General features: G+C 41.7%; 1 protein-coding gene across 2 annotated transcripts in view; it reads left to right on the top strand.

The window, feature by feature from the left end:
- The window catches only part of CAPN1 (calpain 1), a 72,318-nt gene extending 56,612 nt beyond the window's left edge, over window positions 1-15,706 (top strand). For both annotated transcript variants that reach the window (XM_066582892.1, XM_066582893.1), the window contains 13 exons: window positions 1,077-1,237; window positions 3,287-3,459; window positions 3,985-3,996; window positions 4,245-4,456; window positions 5,510-5,549; window positions 9,253-9,318; window positions 9,939-9,996; window positions 10,322-10,386; window positions 12,964-13,032; window positions 13,145-13,223; window positions 13,309-13,425; window positions 14,379-14,437; window positions 15,238-15,706. In XM_066582892.1, coding sequence (XP_066438989.1) covers window positions 1,077-1,237; window positions 3,287-3,459; window positions 3,985-3,996; window positions 4,245-4,456; window positions 5,510-5,549; window positions 9,253-9,318; window positions 9,939-9,996; window positions 10,322-10,386; window positions 12,964-13,032; window positions 13,145-13,223; window positions 13,309-13,425; window positions 14,379-14,437; window positions 15,238-15,264 — 1,138 coding nt within the window. In that variant the 3' untranslated portion in view covers window positions 15,265-15,706. The remainder of the gene's footprint in view (window positions 1-1,076; window positions 1,238-3,286; window positions 3,460-3,984; window positions 3,997-4,244; window positions 4,457-5,509; window positions 5,550-9,252; window positions 9,319-9,938; window positions 9,997-10,321; window positions 10,387-12,963; window positions 13,033-13,144; window positions 13,224-13,308; window positions 13,426-14,378; window positions 14,438-15,237) is intronic.
- The last annotated feature ends 1,728 nt before the right edge of the window (window positions 15,707-17,434 follow it).

Here is a 17,434-nt window from a genome sequence, read left to right as displayed (position 1 = left end):
TCTAGCCCCTGGTTTCATATACAACGTCCTGTTTCCTCTAGTGAAGAATGATTCCATGTTATTGTTTTGGTGTAGAAGTGCCTGGTGATCCAGAATATACAAATGCTGCCTTTTAACTGGCACATTTTGCTTGAAATTTGGCATTAACTTTACATGCAAGTATAACTTGTATATAGAAACTATAGACACCCAAAATATATACCCACCGCAGTAGATCAGATATCTAATTCATACTAGGTTCTGGCTTATGCTACCTTTTTAAGACCTGGAATGGGGCTATGGTTATGGAGTCCTCTTCCATGGTAAGTGGCTCTGTATTTACTACTGAACATCCATTCACTTTCAAAGGCCAAACTTGGCCACTAAATGGCCTAATTATAGTGATTAGTATCCATTTCAGATGGGCTCTTCACTACTAAGACTTCTGGGCAGGAGGCTGGAATATATGTTCGGGTCTTCCAAGGACATGGTTTATGGAGTTCTGCACATACAGGCAAAGGAAGGATCCTAAGAACTCAAGGCAGTTTATATTCGCATCTGGAAGCTGCAGTGAAGAAGATATTTGTGACTAGCTGACACTTTTGCAGTAATTATAGTAACTCTCGTATAAACTGTAATCTGGTTGCAGTACTCACACTTAATATACGTTTGATAAAGTTTTACTAACTGTGGCCCAAATTATAATGCTGTAATATGCAAATAAGGGTGGGTTCTACTTTCCTTCCCCATTTGGGGAGCAGGAAAGGGAAATCCCTACAGCCGAAGTGCATGCAGCACTTTCTCTTCCGGTATTCTGAGGCGGATCTGTGGCGGAACCTCCGATCGAAGGTTCCAACGTAGATGTGAAACCCGACCAATAGGATCCAACAATGTTCCTAAATATGGGAACTGGAAAATATGTATTTTCACTGGAGATGCCTTTTTAAAGTCCACTTTTGAGATTAAGTAAAGTCTTTTACCATGAATGTAATTATCTTAGTTTGCCAAGTATGTCGTTATTTCCTTTTCGGAATTTTAGATCTCTTAAACATAACTTTTTCTGTCTCCATATATCATTTTTAATTCCTTGTCAACAGGATGTCTTTCCAAGATTACCTTCGTGAATTCTCTCGCCTTGAGATTTGTAATCTCACTCCCGATGCCTTAACAGCACGCAGATACCGCAAGTGGAACACAACCCTTTACAGTGGAAATTGGAGGAAAGGGAGCACGGCCGGCGGGTGCAGAAACTACCCTGGTAAATATAATCGTGTGTTCTGGAATATACGGTAGTTTGTCTATGCAGAATTCTACACATATTGGAGCTTATAAAATGGGAAGATACACTATGAGGCTGCATTCCCACGAACGTATATCGGCTCAGTTTTCACGCTGAGCCGATATACGTCATCCTCATCTGCAGGGGGGTGGGAGGATGGAAGAGCCAGGAGCAGGAACTGAGCTCCTGCCCTCTCTCTGCCTCCTCTCCGCCCCTCTGCACTATTTGCAATGGGGAGAGGCGGAACGAGGGCGGGGCTAATTCTCACCACTTAGCCCCGCCCCCGTCCCACCTCCTTTCATTGCAAATAGTGCAGAGGGGTGGAAAGGAGGCAGAGAGGGGGCGGGAGCTCAGTTCCTGCTCCTGGCTCTTCCATCCTCCCCCCCCCCCCTTCCTGTAGATGCGGACGACGTATATCGGCTCGGCGTTAAAACCGAGCCGATATACGTTCGTGGGAATGCAGCCTTATTCTGATTTGGGATTTTTCCAAACTGCTGTGCCGTCCATTAAAGTGAAGTTTCACCTTGGAACCATTCTAAAGAATATATTAGGAAATTACATAAATGGGAATCGGCTAATAAAATGATATAATACATGATATACTACCACATTCACCAATCATGGTGCGACGAGTCCTACAAAAGTACAGTACATCATACTGCAATGCAGATCTGTAGTACAGACCAGTGTTGGTCTGTGTGCCCCTATGCCAACAGTTTTCGCTGCAGTATAGCAACCTTTGGAGCATACCATATTTTTAGATAAAATTCTCTGCAGTTCTGAATTTGTGTTACGTGGAGCTGAAGCGTTCAGCTATCATTTCAGTTGAATCAGAGATAAAGAGGGAACATAAAAAAAAACTGTGGCAACTTACTCTAAGTGTGCTAAAGTCCAGTAGACTTCTGGGTGTCTTCAGACTGCCGTACCCCAAATATATCCATAGGGCCTATTGCCCCAGACTTCAGTATATCTTTTTTCTCTTTCAACTCTATAGAGAAGTGTAATCAACTACATCATTCCTTACAGATATACACAGTTAAACTGGATAACTCCTTTATATTGTTCAAAGCAAGAAATCTTTTAGTAAGACATTAACTTATTGGCCAAACCCCGTGGTGTGAACAGTGGTTTGCCAGAATTAGAGTCCTCCATTGTGTTTAAAAAGTTGGTCAGTATTGATCTCCTGATAAAGGCTGTGCAACCTAAGTCGAGGGTCACTAAGGGGGTTTTACACGGAACGATTAATCCATCGGATTCCAGTGATCCAACAAGAATCTATCGTTCAGAAACTGAAAGACAAACGAGAAGTGAATGAGTTCTCATTCATCATTCAGTTGGTGCATGCATTTACATGAAATAATGGATCATTCTATGTAAGCAAACAGTCATTCTTACATGCCTACTTACTGTGAACGGAGGCGGACGGGACGGAATGATCCCGTTTCACCTCCATTCAGTCAGCCATGCTTGTTTCTATGTAAAAGCACAGGAGTGATTATCACTGGGACGACCTGTCGGGCATCTGTTGCCTGACAGATCGTTCGTGTAAAAGCACCCTTAGCCAAAGTTTAGCTAAACATTTCCTCCAGATAAATAACCAGATTTGACACCAGTGTCTGGAGATGCCATACACTGCTTGCTTCTTGAGCAACCAGTACCCCCAAAACGTCTATATCCTATGTGACCCACTATCGACTCTAGTAGCGGAAAAGCAACAGAAGTCTTCCCCAACTTTCAGACCACTAAGTACGTGTCTGGATAGGCAAGGTTATACTCTACATAGAGCAGACAAAAAAAAACAATATGGTACAATTAAAATTGTAGAAATGAAAAATATACAAAAAACTGTTATCTTGTTTTAAAAGTTGAGTAAAAACTGTAAAGGGGGAAACTGTATCATAGTTTTATTTTAGTGTGCCTTTCTGCTATGAAACTTTATATTTAGTAAAGACTTAGCAAAACTTGGTGCTACCTAACAGAATCCTGATGGATTGTTAGAATAATTTTTTATGCCTTTTTGTTGTACAGCAACCTTCTGGATCAATCCGCAGTTTAAAATCAAACTAGATGAAGAAGATGACGATGATGACTACGGCTCAGAAAAAGGCTGCTCTTTTCTTCTAGCCCTAATGCAGAAGAATCGCAGGAAGGAGAGGCGATTTGGGAAGGATATGGAGACCATTGGCTTCGCAGTTTATGAGGTACTTTACTTGTTTAGCAATTGGTGGGAAACAATTTCTATAGGATTAATTTCTATACAGAGCATGTAAGAATTTTTAGGTAGAACACTAGCTGTAAGTAAAATAGTGACCAATTGAGAAAAAAGGGAAAGCAAGTGATTGTAGTTGTACTGCAGTTGACTGTGCTTTTGAAATTGCTACATAGCTATCAGAATCATTCATAGACTGTTAAGCATCTGTGATCTTAATAGAAATAGGAATGTACAATTAAAGGGCTTAGAAAAAAAAAATTAAGCTTTTTTTTAGAAATATGCTACCGCAGTCCCTATGCAGTATTTGGTATTGCAGTTTGGACCTGTTCACTTGAATGCAATACGAGGCACATCCCATGGACAAGAGTAGAACTCTTTCTGGAAAAGTAGCAGACCCTTTAAACAGATGCAATACAAAGATGAATACATTATCTTCTTATCTACATGCTTTCTCTGGATTATGGTAGAGCATTGAATCTGTAAATAATTTTTTTTTCTTCTCCTTTTTCTGCAGGTTCCCAGAGAGGTATGTATTATGTCTGAGCATCTTTGAGATGTTTGTATGTCTGAGTGATAATCGTTGTGTGTAAAACGGCCTTTGCATTTGTTTCCTTTAATTATGCCAACGCCTTCCTGCGCACTTTTACATGTATTGAATGTTGATGTTTGTTTTGTGAAGTACCCTTTTTATTGTATTTAATGCCTCTTGATGTATTTCTTGTGTGTGTTATTTTTCACATCCTTGTAGTAACCTGTTTGCTCTTACTTCACTAGTTCTTGGGACAGTCAGCTGTGCATCTTAAACGGGACTTCTTCCTTACAAACTCCTCACGCGCCCGCTCTGAGCAGTTCATAAACCTGCGAGAAGTCAGCACTCGACAAAAGCTCCCCCCAGGAGAATACATAGTGGTGCCTTCCACCTTTGAGCCCAATGTCGAAGGAGACTTTGTTTTGAGAGTTTTTTCAGAAAATCGCCATGGGACAGTGTAAGTGTCAGCAAGGAAAAGGAGTAATTCTATGAAAGAAACTTGGCAACCTAATAGGCCTGGCTAAAGGAGACGTAAAGTGACTAAAGGTGATGTCAGGAACTACGTCACACCCGATATGGATATGGCTGCCCATGTTTTGCACTGTATTTTTTGTAGTACTCGGTTTAAAAAGGTTTTGATCTTTGTGATCACTATTTTCAAGGGGCCTTTTTAACAATTAGTGATTTTCAAAGTGTCCTCCTGGTGGGAGTTCCAGCAATCTGAGGGGAAGCTTAGCAGTTATTGTTTAACTGCCCTGCAGCGCCACCACAGGGGAAATGAAACATTACACAGTTGTCATTCACATCAGTAGGTTCTCTGTGTAATGCAGGACAAGACAAGTCCTCCAGAGAAACCATCTTTATAAGGCCGGTCTCACACAGAGTGGTCGGATTCCTCATGTGGGAGCCCACAGCAAAATCTGTACCTGTCCCCATCTGCGTGTGCCTTTCGATTCCTGTATTGTGGATGGTCATGGTTAGCCGCCGTTGGTCATGCGCAGTACAGAATAATAAAAAAAATCTTTTTTTTCCCGTGCCGTCCCTAAGCGATGATGTGGGTACCCGCTGCCTATCCGCAATGTCAATTGTGAATGGGCAGCAGGTCGGACGGCTTCCATTGACTTCAATGGAAGCCGACCATGAGGAATCCGCACAAGAATAGAACGTGCTGCAATTTTATTTCCGCGAGCGGAAATCACAACCACTGTCCGCACATGTGAGTGGACATGCGAATGTTCTATTCTTGTAAGGCTAGTTCCACACAGGCGATCACGATTTTACTGCGAGAAAATGGCGGCAAAAACGTGTCTTTGTTCCCACAATTTTTGGGTGTCAGAAATCTCCTGCACTGAATTGCTAAACACTACAGATCATGTGACCAAGAGACTTCAATAATCCATCCACCCCTGAACTAAACACCACAGGCGGAGTGGATTGTGGTATTCCAGCAATTGTGTGTGTAATATGTAATATGTAATTCTTACTCAACCCCTTTTAAATTCTTTTTCAGGGAAATGGATGATCCAATCACTGCTGACTTACCTACTGAGGTAAGTAAGAAATTAGTGCAACATATGTTCCTACTAAGGCCGCCTGCACACACCCGGGTCAGATTCTGCACGTGGGATCCCACAGCAGAATCCAACCCTGTTCCCGGCCGGCGACCCCCGCGTACGTATCTGTGTTTTCATATCACTGCTGCAGATGTGTCCCAGCCGGCGCACATGCGCAGTACATATAAAGTCGTACTGTCGTCTAGCGATGACGCGTATCCCGTGACCTTTCCGCAATGATGATTGCGGAAGGGTCGCAGGGTGGACAGCTTCCATTGACTTCAATGGAAGCCGTCCACACAAAAGCCGCACAGAATTTCCACTTAAAAAAATTGCGTTTTGCCATTGCATGCTATGGGCAGCATTTGCTATGGAATTTGGAGGAGGACGCCCGCTCCGGATTCTGCAATGCAAATTCGCCCGTGTGCAGGCGGCCTTACCCTGAAATGCCTGGTGCTCCTCTCAGTGCCTATTATGCCAACTTTTGACTTGATGTTACATTCTGATCTTCCCCGAATTTGTAATCCTAAAAGTATGCTCATATTTAACAGAAATGCTGCAGATTTTCTACAGCAAAATTGTCTGCGTGAGGCTGCATCCGCACGGGCTAAAAATCCAAAATGAAACCCAAAATCTGCATTTATGGATTTTGATACCGATTTTGGTGTGGATTTTGTGCATTAAACTCTTCTAGGGTTTTCCTTGCAGTAAACATACGTATGGATGTAGCCTACAGATTATTGTATTTTGCCTGTTGCACATGTTCACAATATGTTGATAAACTGCCAAAGAAACCACCCGGGATGTGTTATATATAATAACATTACAGTATGTGTAAACTGATACAACTAGATACAGTCATTCACCGATAAATCATTTGGGCAGGGCATTGCTTTTTACTATTATACCAATTTAGGATGACTGTGCATAGACAGAGCTGCCAGTCACTGGCGGAAGGGCGGAGTGGGTGTGGCTAGGCTGCAGCTCATGAATATTCAGGACTCGTTCTGTCACCAGCTGCAACTACCGTAATAAAATGCAAGTTTCTCCAAAACTACTGCACAGATCCACACAGCAGATTTATCACAGCAATCAGTGTCACTACCTTATGGTTCTCTTTAGTGAGGACTGCAAAAACATGGTGACGGATTCCCTTTAATCCCTTAATGACGGCCCCATAGTGTTTTTACGTCCTGCCATTGCAGAATGAGTATGCAGCGCTATCTCCCTCCATGCCTCGCGGGTGTCAGCTGTTTATTACAGCTGACACCCCTGTGCAATAGCCACAACATGCCGCGTGGCCGATCGGGGTTGTTAATCCTTCAAATGCCGCTGTCAATTCTGACAGCGGCATTTAAATCCCCACGGGGTCGCTTGATAGGCCGCCTGCCAGAATGCGATAGCATTACATCATAGTGCAGGAGCCATCAAAGCATCACTAGCTGTGGTCCCCCCTGGGAACTAAAAGAAAATTAAAAAATAAATACAATAAATTTTTATTAATTATTTAAAAAGAAAAAAAGTAATAAAAGTTTAAAAAAACCTTATGCCATATTTACAATAAAATAATCTAAATAATAAGGCAAAAATACATATATGGTATTGCTGCGTCCATAAAAGTCTGATCTGTCAAAGTAACACATTATTTATCCTGCACAGTGAACGTCATCCGAAAAAAATAAATAAATAAAGAACGCCAGAAATGCCATTTTTTTTGGTTACCCAGTCTCCAAGAAAAAATGTAATAAAAAGCGATCAAAAAGTCGTATGTATTCGAAAATGGTACTAACGGAAATAACAGGACATACTGCATAAAATGAGCCATCGCACAACTATATCGATGGACAAATGAAAAGTTATTGTGCGCAGAAAATTGAGACAAAATAATTTAAAAAAAATTAAATATCTTTAAAAAAAAACAAAACAAATACTATAGCAAATAAAAAAACAAAGTTTGGTATCCTAGTAATCGTACTGACCCATAGAATAAAGTTATCAGGTCATTTTTGTTGCAGTTTGAGCGCCGTAAAAACAGGACGCACTGAAAATGTCGGAATGTCGTTTTTTTCCCCATTTCTCTCCACTTAGAATTTTTAAAGAGTTTTTCAGTACATTATATGATACAATAAATAGTAGCATTCAAAAATACAACTCGTCCCGCAAAAAAAAAGCCCTCCTACAGCGGCATCGTTATGATTTTTTAAAAGGGAGGAGGAAAAAACGAAATTGGGCGGAAAAAACCAAAAAGCTCCGTCACTAAGGGGTTAAGTACTTGTAGAAACATCCAGCTTCACAAGAAACTAAAAAATAATTTAAAAATCCAGTTTTCTTTCAAAACTATGAAATTAAATATGTAGTGACCACTACGTTTTCAATATTCATAGTTAGAAGAATAACTTGCTTCCTGAGTTTCCGGCGGATGAGCTGGATGTTTCTACAAGTGTTTTGTATACCTGGATGGTCAGGCATGTCCGTGCTCTATAGGAAGCTGGCAGATGGCTGGTGAGCTGGTTTGCCTTCTTTCTTGTTCTCAATAGCACTCTTAACCCTGCGACTTTTGCCTACGGGTGTGTTGTGTTTTGCGAGAAAAACGTATTGCTGTACATGCACTTATTACGCATTTGAAAAACATGGTGTTCCAAAAGTAAAAAATAGAAAGCCGCATCGTACTCGCATGAAACTCGCATTTACATGTGAGAGCATTGCGATTTAACTTTCCTTTTTTTTTTTTTTAATTATCCCATAGGGAATAATGGGCAATTCTTAGACAGAATCCCCCTAAAAATAGGACTTGCAGCTATTTTTCAATCTTGCACTATCGCTGCGAGTGAAAAATCGCTCATGTAAATCAACCCTTTGAAATCAATGGATTATTTTCCGTACGAGCTCTATCCGTATCACAATAGGACCGGACTTATATAGGAAAAATCGTTCATGTGAATGCATCCTTGGAGTGACATTATGCTAGGAAATACATGTAGCTAATCTGCCATCTAGGGGCCAGTATGCAAACTGCAATATCTCATCAGAATGGAAATGTTTCATTGGTTTCTAAAAGGGAAAAAAAAGTTTATAAAAGAATATATAATATGAAAGCTTCTCAACTGAAGTCACCTGTATATACCCCTTTCTGGCTGCACGTGTGCAGCACTTATCGAAACACTCCAGTTAAAACTGTTAGGCTGCTTTCACATCTATGTTGGGGTTTGGTTTCCTGCTCCGTTCAGGGAACAGGAAAGTGGAATCCCTTGACTAAACTGATCCGTCTTATGACAGAGCCAAACAGCGCTGAATGGAGCCCATTGACTATAATGCGGTCTGTTTCCGCTCAGCTGTCCAGGATTTTACCGGAAGGAAAAGCGCTCCATGCAGCGCTATTTCTTCCAGTATTTTGTGTGGAGTCTGCAACGGAACCTCCGACCAGAGATTCCAGCGCAGATGTGAAAGTAGACCTAAACTATCTTATGGTTTATGATTGCTTATCATACATTATAATTAATTGATATGAATCTAATTATAGATTACAAATCTTAAAAAGAATGGTTACTATTTGCTCTCGGACCCCCCTTTAATCTACACACACCTTGCTGGCCCTGCTGTGGTTAATAAACACTGGGCGAGTGCATTAGCTGCACCTCAATATTAATTTTTGTGTTTTTTTTAATGGTTTTAAATATTACTTGATTATTTTGTCTTTAAGGAAGCCTTATCTGAAGATCAACTTGATCAAGGATTCAAGGACTTATTCCGACAACTTGCTGGAGCGGTATGATTATAACACAACTGTTGTCATTTACACAAGCAGAGATAGGGGGTATACACAGAAATAAAAGTAGCTGGGCTAGAGGGAGCTCAGTGCCTATGGATTTATGTAACTCCCCAGAGAGTGGTAATAACTGACACTTTTCCTGGTATATACACTATAACATCATAGAGCTGAGCCGCTCCTTAAAGTGGTGGTCAGTGAGTTTAACGTGAAAGACCACATATACATCAATACCCCAAAGAAAACAATACTTGTAGCAGTGACAATGGATTTCAATTCATAAATGGGCACCTCAAATCTTTTTTTCTTTGGCATATGAACTTGTATAACTACTATATACCTACCAGGAACTGAATGGGAGCTGTAAAAAAAACTCTGCACACTAGTGGAGGCTGTAGGCAAACCATATCGCCATGTGCTGGAATGTATGAGAAGCAGTTCAGTACGAAGCCTCCTCCCACCATGAGCTTTACAGCTTTCGCATGGTCTGCCTCTACAGAAGGCACGCCACTGCTGCTTCGTGTTATCATGTAATTATACTTGCATGTATGTGTTTGTATCCTGTAGTATTTACTTAGTAAGGGAACTTTGATATTTTTGTATTCCTTTATCATATACAGGATATGGAAATAAGTGTACAAGAGCTACAGTCCATATTAAACAGAATCATGGGCAAACGTAAGTATGTGCTCCAGTGCATATAAATAAGGGAACGTCTCAAGACAAGGTTTAGGTCAAGTTATACCACTTAGAACTTTTTAAGAGAACTCCCATGGGTCTTGTTTATACCTCCACTTTCTTCTTTAGAGGGGTTTTAGCTGCTGTATTTTAGTACCTCATTGGCCAGATGATGATATGTATTAAAATTATTTTGTGGTCAGAAATATTTAGGATTGTAGGTCATGCTGTTTTCAACAGTATCGTAGTGTCATGGTCCTCACTTGCTGCAGTACCACTAGGTGTTTGCAGATATCATCAATACCTGTGTCTTGTTTGTTTGCAGATAAAGACCTTCGCACTAAAGGTTTCAGCATAGAGTCCTGTCGCAGTATGGTGAACCTTATGGATGTATCTTTTATTGTGATGCTAGTGATATTTGTTCTAATCCTACTTATTACCTGCATTTGGGTCCCAAACCTTCTGTCATTTCCTTTAGTATTAGATTACTTGCTGTTTAGAATTAGATGAATGCTGATGCTCTCGAACTGCGACTGGTGCATCATCAGCTCAATTTTAAAGGAGTTTTGCCAACATACACCACTATTTCAGAATGCTGGGTCCGGGGCACACAGCTAATTTTTGATGGGGGAAGCTGTGGCCATACAGACCTTTCCCCTGTGGCGGGTGGGAGTGCCATTCCAATGTAATAGCTGGATGGCAGACGGTCTGCCAGAATGTATGTGAATATACACTTATTGTCAAAAAAAATCAAGCACCTACAAGGAGTTGTCAGATTGGAATGAAACTTTTCTCTGTGTGATTGTAACGTTGATATAAGTGATTACAAGATCAGAGCAAAAGGAGAATTTATTGTGGAAAACTGATCCCTTGAAGGGAGGCTCTAGTACCCTGTTGTACTGCCTCTAGCTTGGATACAAGATGTGATACAGGCGGGCATGGAGCCTCTAGTAGCCTGTTGTACCGCCTCTAGCTTGGATACAAGATGTGATATGGGTGGGCATGAAGGCTCTAGTACCCTGTTGTATTGCCTCTAGCTTGCATACAAGATGTGATACGGGCGGGCATGGAAGCTCTAGTACCCTGTTGTACCACCTGTAGCTTGGATACAAGATGTGATATGGGCAGGCATGGAGGCTCTAGTACCCTGTTGTATCGCCTCTAGCTTGGATACAAGATGTGATACAGGCAGGCATGGAGGCTCTAGTACGCTGTTGTACCGCCTCTAGCTTGGATACAAGATGTGATACGGGCAGGCATGGAGGCTCTAGTACCCTGTTGTACCGCCTCTAGCTTGCATACAAGATGTGATACGGGGGAGCATGGAAGATCTATTACCATGTTGTACCACCTCTAGCTCGGATACAAGATGTGATGCAGGCGGGCATGGAGGCTCTAGTACATTGTTTTTTCTCCTCTAGCTTGGATACAAGATGTGATACGGGCAGGAATGGAGGGTCTAGTACCCTGTTGTACCTCCTCTAGCTTGGATACAAGATGTGATACAGGGGGCATGGAGGTTCTAGTACCCCGTTGTACCACCTGTAGCTTGGATACAAGATGTGATACAGGCGGGCATGGAGGCTCTAGTACCCTGTTGGGCCACCTCTAGCTTGGATACAAGATGTGATACAGGTGGGCATGGAGGCTCTAGTTCCTTGTTGTACTGCGTCTAGCTTTTAAAGTGTGATAATGTTGAGGAGGCTTCCTGTGAACCCCTTGCTGTGTGCGACTGAGCATTATCCTGCTGGAAAATGCCTCTTGGAAGCTGCCATGAAAGGAACACATGTGGCTGCAGGATGTCCTGAACATATCACTGACTGTCATTGTCCCTCGTACCACTACTAGGGGGGACTGATTGTCGTATGTGATAACCTTCCAGACCCATGTCATAGGCCTTTCACTAGCCCAGCCAGAAACCTACTGTACACTGATGAGGAGCAATCGCCTAAAAACAGCAGTCCGTGCATGGTTTCTGGCTTTGGCTTACAATTCCCAGTCATTGTTATAAGACTTGTCTAAAAAGTCTAATATGGTGCTGCAGAGGTATTGTTCCATCTTCCCATTTGCCCCCAGACCAATAGTGGGGGCAATGTGTCACTCCACAGCAAAGGCAGGATTGAGTTGCTCACCCCTAGGTCTCCAGACATGAACACGGCCATCATAAGTGCCTGAACGAAACCTGGTTTAGTCACGGATGATAAAACGATTCCACTCCGTAGCAGTTCAGTTAAGTCTTTTACAACACCACTGCAAACAGACGTGACAGTGGGTGTCAAAGGTAGTGCAAGTAATGGGCGTCGCAAGACCAAATGTCCTTCAACCAAGCATCTGGAAATGGTTCTGACAGACACAGGGGTGTGCAACAATTGTGACACCTGCTTCAGGATAGGGGAGAATGAAACAGTTGGAGTTGCTGCTCAGACGATCCTCTTTACTGTTGGTCTGTCGAGGGCGTCCAGAGCCCGGTCACATTGTCCTCCTAACACCTCCTAACAGTCTGGTCAGAATGGCCCAGGTGTTAGGAAATTTATCAATATAACCATCCAGCTTCTCACATTACAATAATGCCCCTCTTAGACTCTGATAACTGGAAATCTCTTCTCTGCGTCGTAGAGGCGTCTAGTGGTCAACAAGCTCTACACAAGTGGAACTAGAGGTCATTACACACAAGGAGCCTCTGAGAGCCTTTTATAGGCCAAGGGAGAACCCCTTTTAGGGCCTCAGGTGACAAGACCATTCATCTAATCATCACAACTCTAATCATTTGTATAACTGCCTGAGATGTAACTGCATGCCGAGCCTTACAGCAAAACGACAACTTCTTCTAGGGGCTTGAATATTGTTCTGCCAAAGAGTGTATATGACTACTTCATCAACGGTCTGTTGGCTTGTTGTGCGCCTTTGGTTATCATTAGTAAAATCTACAATTCTTCAGATTTCTTATCTTTAACTCTAACATCTCAGAAAGATGGAAATGGAAAACTTGGAATGGTGGAGTTCAATATCCTGTGGAATAAAATCAAGAATTATTTGGTAAGCTCTCAGGGAGCGGAGGCGATTCTAGTGTTTACCATCACAGTTCATGGCGGTGGACACTATGTGGTGAGATGTAGTGTGCCACTTACCTTTTCTCTTTCTTTGTTAGACTGTGTTCAGAAAGTTTGACATGGACAAGTCCGGGAGCATGAATGCCTATGAGATGCGCCTGGCAGTGGAGTTTGCAGGTTGGTTTCATGTCACTGTGAATTCCCAGCTTGGTACATTAAGTAAACTGCTGTATTATAAACATTTACCTATTTATATATCCAGGTTTCAAACTTAGCAATTCCCTGCATCAGCTCATCATCACCCGATATGCAGAGCCCGATCTGGCGGTGGATTTTGATAGCTTTGTGTGTTGTCTAGTGCGGCTGGAGACCATGTTTAGTAAGTGAACGTGCCAATTTAAAGCTTCATCTGTTGTGGTGTGTGTGGCTCCGGCTTATGCTTCTTACAAGCTTTAAAAAAAAAAAAAAACTATACCTCATTATGCATTTTTTTCACACTGTAGGATGCCTTATCGCCTTATCACAGGCATTTTATTGCATATGATAAAACAAGAATCAGGTTATCAAATGCAGTGTCTTATTTCAGACTTTCATAGAAGAGTTCATAAAACTTTTCAGGAAAAATGTTCCCCCTGTGAATGTGCCAAAAACACGTGATATTGTTTTGCATTGTAAATGTGACCAACAGAAGTCACACACTGACTGCTACTCGCATTATATTCCTGCACTTATCCTTTTTTTTTTTTTTTAATCTTTTGCTTTGTTTTGCCTGCCCTTAAGGCAGAAACCATTTAGTTACATAAGTTTTTTTATTAGATAGATGCAGATAATACATTTCTCTAATAGAGGTATGTGAATATTAAAACCAGTCCTAACTGACCTGTTTCCTGGGCAGTAGCTTCAGTTTTTCTAGAATTTCACCTTGTAACATTAGCTCTATTGTTGTGTCCCTTAGGCTGGTTTCACAGTGGTGTAATAACACCTTTCTTTTAAAGTAGTAAAACCCTCTTTCTGCGGTGGCTCATTAAGCTAGGCTTAGATCGCCTCGGGGTTCTTTTTTAGTGGTCGAAGTACAGTTCAGCTATAACACAACCACTTTAATACAGTCATATTATGTCTGTGCGACTGGAACGATATTATTTCATCAATTATTAACTGTCATTACTATGACCATAAATTGAAGTAATATCGTTCCATTCGCTAAGACTTCTGTTTTCACCTTATAAGCAGAGCTATAATCGATGGCGATCATTTGATTTTGTACATTTTGGATCTGATCTTATTACAAATTCTGTACTGGTTGGATTACATTGTATCTTCCTCTCGCTTTAGGATTCTTCCAGGGGATGGACACAGATAAAGATGGTGTCATCAACTTCAACCTGTTCTCGGTAAGCCCTTTGCTGGATTACTATTACACCTTTCACCACTAATATACATACGTAAATTCGCTTATGAGCTGTAATGTAACTACTCTCTAAAAAGGTCCAAATGTAGTCGAGTTCAAATCACACTCTGAAGTAGGTAATTATGAAGTGGTGTTGAATGGGGCTGGGTATTTAATCTTTTTTTTTTGTTTTTGTAGTCCTTATTTTATTTATTTTTGTTGCCTTTTTTCCTGCTTTTATATTGTATATCCATCAGGATGCTTTTACCTTTCTGGCCAGACAGAGCAATATGAGCCTGGCCTGTACTTCTAGAGCTGAATGGGAATGTCAGAAACTTGTTCTTGGGCTCTTTTGTGAGCTTTTGATGCTTCCATCAGGGGCGTAACTATAGAGGATGCAGGAGCCATAGGGGGCCCATAAGGCCTCTCTTCTCCATATAGGTAACCCAGTACTATGAGTAAAGCATTATAGTTGGGGGCCCTGTTACAAGTTTTGCATCGGGGCCCGAGAGCTTCAAGTTACGCCTCTGGCTTCCATTCTTTTCTGTAGAGCAAGACGACAAAACTCTTTCTCCCTTCGTGATGTGTATAAATAATGATCTAAGAGAAGATCATCAAGACAAAGAACATTGTCCATTCAAAAAAAGAATATGTAAATGGACTTTTGTAACCAGCCATCTTGATATTGGCCTGGTTTAGGTCAACTATGCCTATATAAGCATACACACACAGTCCCATTTTTACACCAAACTTTTTAGAATGACTGATGTTTTTGAATAACTCTCGTTCATTCTATCATTTCAGTGGCTCCAGATGACAATGTTTGCATAAAGAAATCCTCGTCCTGCATGTGCTGGATCCCTGAACGCTGTCCTGTAATCAAGAGCAAGTGCCTTCTCACACTCTGACCCTGGTGCCAAGCAATACAATGAAGACATGCCTCTCTGCCGTCACTCCTGCATATGTTCCTGCGTGGGCTGTCCTGTCTCCATAGCATTAGTTCTATGTATATCTCCGACAATCTCTTGCATCCTCTTCCTTCACTTTCGCGGGTCAGAGAGAGATCTTAGAGCAATGGTCTCCAACCAAACTCTATAGCTGTTTCAAACTGTCAACTTCCAGCATACGGCTGTCGGGGCATATGGCGCGTGGTAGGTTGGGGTCCACGGTCTTTGAGTTTTGCCTGCGTTCAGATGTCTTATGTTACACTAGTTGCCCTCTCTTGTTTTGTACTGGCTTAATAGCCAAAATAAAGATGATCATTCTGTAAGAAGATAGCTGTACTCATGAACTGTATATAGGATATTGCATTGCTTATACAATACAGACTTTTTGTATAACTAAATACAAGTTTGATGATTTTAGCCAACATTATGATGACTATGATAGAAGAAATACAGATGTTATACAGCTTTATAGGTAATAACATAATAGATAAGGCTGGACATGGCCATGATCAAGCCCATTGGTGGGACAGCAGATGTGGACACTCCCAGGCCCTGGCCCCTTAAGAGCTTGAGGGGTCCTAAAACATTCTACTGGCCCTTATCTAGATACTAGTACTATAAAAGAAGACATAATATAGTGGGGAGTAGACTGTTCCAGATTTTGTATTGGGGCCAAAGAGCTTCAGGATAAAGTGGATGTATAACTATATATTTTTTGCTAATTAAAACCAGATACTGATGCATATATTTTTTTCAAATTTTGTTTTTATTTTCTGATTTTGTAGATTTTTATGAATTTTCTTTGGAGACTGCCATCTTGCCTGAGCTGCTGTTAACAGCATTCAGAGATATGCTTTACAGTAGCTACATGGACCATAGGAACCTATAGTCTGAAGATGGCTCATTGACTTCTATGGGAGTGTGTTCTAGACACATACTCTGTGACCTGTGTAGGGAGTGGAGGAAGCGAGCTGTGACCATCAACTATTGTGAATGGTAGATCCTGTCTTATCAATATGTGTTACCTTTCATTATAGACCTACCTGTGATGGTAATGAGATGACTGCTAAAAAGTGATCGCTACGGAATCGGGATGTCAGCCTATTACAAGGCTCAGTGGTCACAGTAAAAACTGTAGGGTTTCAGGATTTTTCCTATTTAAATATAGACAGTGATATGGCAAATTTAAGGTCAGGAGGGTATAGTTTCCCTTTAGGAACAGCACCTAGAAGGTGTGAGGAAACCTATAGGGCCATCCATGCTCCTCTGGGAAATATGCAAATTCAAAATTGGAATAATACCTCTACAGCACCACCTATTGGAAGGTAGCATTTCTGCAAGTTAATGTCGGACTTTTTAACAAGCTTTGTAGCAATGACTGGGAATTGTGAGCTAAAGCCAGAATCTTTAGCTCCTCGACGGAAGCGGTGTGACCTCGACGCGGTCCGTCAGCCTATGCGTTTTGGCCAAAATGCAGTACTAACACCCGCATTTTATCAGTATGCATTAGTACTTTTGTATGTAGTTTGCTAGTTGGTGGGGGAGCCCAAGATGTCAGCCAGTGTGGCCCACCTTAGAGATACAGGGCAACCTGCTGTTATATCAGCCAGGGTTGATATCCTGTATGGTGGGTCACCACCTATCAATGGCTGACATCTTTGGTATCGTTCACATGTGCAGGCTTTTAGTATATGCAGTCACTCCTCCCCATTCTGGGCTGGGTTGAGTGGGTGACTGCATATTAGCTTGCCAGGAACAAGTTGCTCCTCCACACATTATTGTCTGGCTGACTACATATCCTCAGGGCTTAAGGCCATTGCGCCTGCCCTACGGCGATTGTGCCGGTGGCGATTGTGCCTGCCTTATGGCGATCGTGCCTATGGCGACCGTGTCTGCTTTGCAGACCTTCAGGTATTTTTGGCTTTTTCAGTGAATGTGTTTGTTTTTTTCTTTTTCCTCACCTCTGTGATTCCCTTAGATTTTAAGGAGCAATAGATTTTTCTTTTATTTGCACCCATAATTGCTGCCACTCGATTATTTATTTCTTGACTGCT

Source organism: Eleutherodactylus coqui, chromosome 11 (assembly GCF_035609145.1).
Source record: "Eleutherodactylus coqui strain aEleCoq1 chromosome 11, aEleCoq1.hap1, whole genome shotgun sequence".
In the NCBI taxonomy this organism is placed as follows: domain Eukaryota; kingdom Metazoa; phylum Chordata; class Amphibia; order Anura; family Eleutherodactylidae; genus Eleutherodactylus; species Eleutherodactylus coqui.
The sequence above is the reverse complement of the archived record's forward strand: the minus strand, read 5'-3'. Positions and strand labels throughout refer to the sequence as shown.